The sequence below is a fragment of the Pyrus communis genome, chromosome 12 (genome assembly GCF_963583255.1).
Source record: "Pyrus communis chromosome 12, drPyrComm1.1, whole genome shotgun sequence".
NCBI lineage: Eukaryota > Viridiplantae > Streptophyta > Magnoliopsida > Rosales > Rosaceae > Pyrus > Pyrus communis.
In genome coordinates this window covers 3,597,297-3,601,422 of record NC_084814.1, presented here as the reverse complement: position 1 = coordinate 3,601,422, position 4,126 = coordinate 3,597,297, and the positions used below count along the sequence as shown (strand labels likewise).

The 4,126-nt window shown below is 40.3% G+C and overlaps 1 protein-coding gene across 1 annotated transcript; it reads right to left on the bottom strand.

Moving 5' to 3' along the window:
- Positions 1-2,457: 2,457 nt before the first annotated feature.
- Positions 2,458-4,126, bottom strand: LOC137711139 (inositol-tetrakisphosphate 1-kinase 1-like). The gene has a single exon (XM_068450348.1). The coding sequence runs from the start codon at positions 3,976-3,978 to the stop codon at positions 2,962-2,964; it is 1,017 nt and encodes a 338-aa protein (XP_068306449.1). The 5' UTR covers positions 3,979-4,126; the 3' UTR covers positions 2,458-2,961.

Here is a 4,126-nt window from a genome sequence, read left to right as displayed (position 1 = left end):
ACAGATGGCGTCAAGGACATTATTCTCAAAGGATTAATTCCTATAAACACTATCACATAAATCATGACCTTTACGATAAGCCCACAAAATTGTGCAACGCACAAACATTCAAAGGAGTAGCAAAGATGCATTTCATGAAAACTCACAGTAGCTATACATATACAACCTAACAACGGAATATGCAGAGGTTATTCTATCCTTCACAGATCAACAATTAATCACCTTACAAGAAGAGTGCCTTAAACAAGAAACTAATAACTAACTGAACAAATAACCAAAAGAAAGAAAAAAGGCAGAGTGGAAACCTTCCGCCAACTTTGCAGATATAATGGAATCAAAACATAACTTGGGGGCAAACTATAAGTTTGACAAACAGAAAACAAGCTGTTTTTCTTTTTCTTACCATTCTAAAACTTTCTATTTCCACATGGGGCAGTAAAGTAATCAATCTCATAATTATTTATCTATAAACACTTCAAGATAAAAGTCATAAATTGTTCCTATGTTTGCATAGGAAAAGTCCTAAAAAAAGTTACTCTAATCTCCAAAGAGAATATGTTTGTGAGGTATTTGGATATCACCCAGAAGAATCCAGAACACATCATGTCAAATGCATATCCAGATCCTTAAAGGCACCCTTCTGAGAAGTATGCATCCTGCATCAATCTCCTCAAACTAACCGACACCTAGAGCTTTAGTTCACCAATCTTCTCGGAAACAGGATACAGAGAATTAAGAGACAGACAGATAACTTCTCCTATAATAGGCTAGAAATATGGTAGGAATACTCAGCTTAGAGAAGCAAAGGATGGGTCATGGAATTGGCCAGGGTAATGAGTGCTAGAGAAACCAGTCGCACTGAAAAGAATTAACCCTATTATCGTTAATTTCTCAACTGTGCTGTCATATAGCCCATTTGGGCAGAACTGTAGAGCGGGGTGAAGCATGGATTTCAAGCAAAGGAAGTAAGCCAATTGGAGAACAATTGGATATACTTTTGATATATTTTTGCAAAGGATTTAATATGTTTGCTGTTGACTACAGAAACTCAATCGCATTCCAACTTTTCCATTTCACTTATAAACCACTATTATGTTATCAATCAATGTGGCTTTGCACTTGCCCGGTAACAGTAATGTCTCTTTTTGTATTTGAAAGAGGGTAACCAGAGAGGCGAAATGACATAAGATTGTTCCTGTGCAACCTAGTCGCTTTGCTAGACCCAATCTCTTCTTAGCTACGTCGCACTGTGGGAAACGCTCACAATTCTGAACTTTGGACAGCTAGCAAACACGTGTAGGAATCCTAGACACAACGAGCATATGGTGCTTCTACAATTGGATATTCTATTAGCCTATCAACTGATGGAAAACATGAAAATTTTACGAGCCAGCACATGGTGCTTATACAACACAGTTAAAAGTCAGAACTAACATGAGTAGAAGCCACCAGGGGAATTAGTGTCAAACCTATAAACTATTTATATATATAAACGACATGGTATATTTGGGCAAGACAACGGGAAGCCATTACTGATAACAACACACCAAAACAACACGAGGGTCAATCCCTCCTCTATTGACATGCAAAATCAATACACAGACTGACTGTTAGCGAATAGAAACAGATCCAACATAGAAACTTATTTCAACCTGGATCCACTTTGTTTCAACAACCAGCTGATAATTCTTCTCTATTTCCTAACCCTATAACTCATAAATCAAAGAAATAATCAGAACCCTACTGCATTCTGATTCTAGCATTCTACATTATCCAAAAACAACTAAATCTTACGTCAATACAATACTATACGTATGCTTTTTAGAGTTCAACACTCTGAAGTCGACACGAAACCTTAAAAGGCAACCTGGAATAGCACTTATTACTAGTAAAATCAAAGCACCAAGATACGCTATATGCACTGAGTCTTAAATGAACCTTCCAAAACATACGACAAAACACTACACGCCTAATAATAATTAATAAAAAGCGGCGCATATATGACAACAAGTTTGATCAGAAAGTAACAGAATAAATCGAATCAACTGAAAATGTTTCTTGCCAACAAACAAAGTAAAACATAGGGCAACAACCATTTCTTTTACCCTGTTTGTCCAATAAAACCCACATTTCTAATAAAAAGGAAGAGTTTAATAACTAAAAACTTCAGGCACTTTCCAATTCTCAGCTAGCATGATAAAGACCATGGATCACTAGCCAAATACAGAAATAAAAATGTATTGATATAAAAGACGCTCTAAACCTAAATTCCAACTTTCCAAGTTATGGTTTATGAAAAGGCACTTTTCATGAGAGATTTCCATCTATTATGTCTCCTTTTTCCCATTTTTGGATTATGAGGATTCCAACATACACAACGAAACATGGATTATACATAAAGTTACTGATAAAATTTGAGGTACAAAGTACCTTAATGCAATTCATTCAAGCCATATTAAATAACAGAAGAATAAATTACTTCAAGAACAGGGGGAAAAGTATCACAATTTCAATAAATTCAACAGAGACCAAAAAGCATAAAAGAATAAAAATGAAAAAATCATTAACAAAAGGACCAAAATCCATTAACTAAAAGGTGCCTATGGCACAAACCATAACAGTTTCTAGGAAAGGAAAGACTTTAAAGCCTCAGATTACATCTTGACTTTCCTAAAAAGGCTAAAACCTCAGCACAGTATTTCGAGAAGTACCTTCTCCGCAGCATTGGTGGATGGAATATACACGATAGACGCTGAACGTCATGTCATCTTGTTGTCAAGAAGTTAAAGCTAAAACCAAGAACCAACCTACTCAGTTCAGCATTGTACCCCAACTGCTATCTAAACCTAATGTGCAACCACCGGACGAAGAGGCCACACCGCCCTTAAACTTGATTTGGGTTCTCCGGACAACTCTCAACATCTTCTACGTTAAGGTCACCCGCATCATCCCCATCACAACTTACAATTTTCTCACTTCATCGTCGCAACTAAGAACCTCGTAACTATCCAAACCAGTGCTCTCCACCCCATCTTTCTCTCTCTTTTGCACAATGTCACAAAAGAAGTCCGTCAACAGAGTCTCATAGCCAGGCATCTTGGCGTACCCAGGAAAGTAATTAATGTCGATTATCAAGTAGCGGTTGCCAAACCTTGCATCCCGGATCACATCAAAGTTAAACAAGTTCAACTTCATTGCCTGCTGCAAGCCTCTTGCAATATCAGTGATGAAACTCTGCGGGGGCATCTCAGTATCGTCCAGCTGCATCATTTTGTAATACTTGTCATCAGTCCTCTCATTGTTTGCAAGATTCGATATCTGCGAGAACGACATCAAGCCATCCAAGCTCCCTAATTTCTCTTCTTCGGAAACATCCGGAAGCGACTTACGCTTCACGCATTTCACATACTCTCCAACCACATACACCTTGAATATGACGCCGCCATGGTTCACAAACTCTTGAAGCACAATTGGGGGCTTGAGGTTGTCGAGACCGTCATGGTTGAAAACCAAGGCCATTTTGTGCGACTTGGCGCTGCCGTCCGCCACCAGCGGCTTCGCAATCACCGGAAACTTCAGACCCTCCCACGCCTGGCGATCAAACAGCGTTTCCTTGTCGTATATCACAATCTGCTTCGGAATCCCAAACGTGTTGCTCTCGTGCTCGATTTTCAGCTCCGAAACCACCTGCAACATGGAAATCCGATTGTGCAGGCGCTCGATCGCCTCCGGCGCGTCGAGTATCACCGCATTAGGGTTCTTAGCCCTAAACTCCGCCAGCTGCAGCTTCCAGTCGTCGCCGTAGAGCTTGTGCAGCACGCAGTCGAAGGGCCCCTGATCCGCCAGCGAGCGGTCAGTGTCGATCCGAACGAGATCGATGCCGCGCGATTTGGCGAGGTTGACGAGCGATTCTTGAATGAAGCTCCGCTGCTTCTTGGGCGCCAAAGCATAGCCTACGCCGAACCTCCGCTCCGCCATTGAATCGCAACACAACGAATCCACAGAATGCTATACAAAACGCTCATGTAATCCGCGGATACAAATCCCCAGCTCCGTACACGAAACCCTAATTTGGTAGTTTCTTCGTTGTTTTGGAGCTTCGAAGAAATGAAAATTGCAGAGGGAA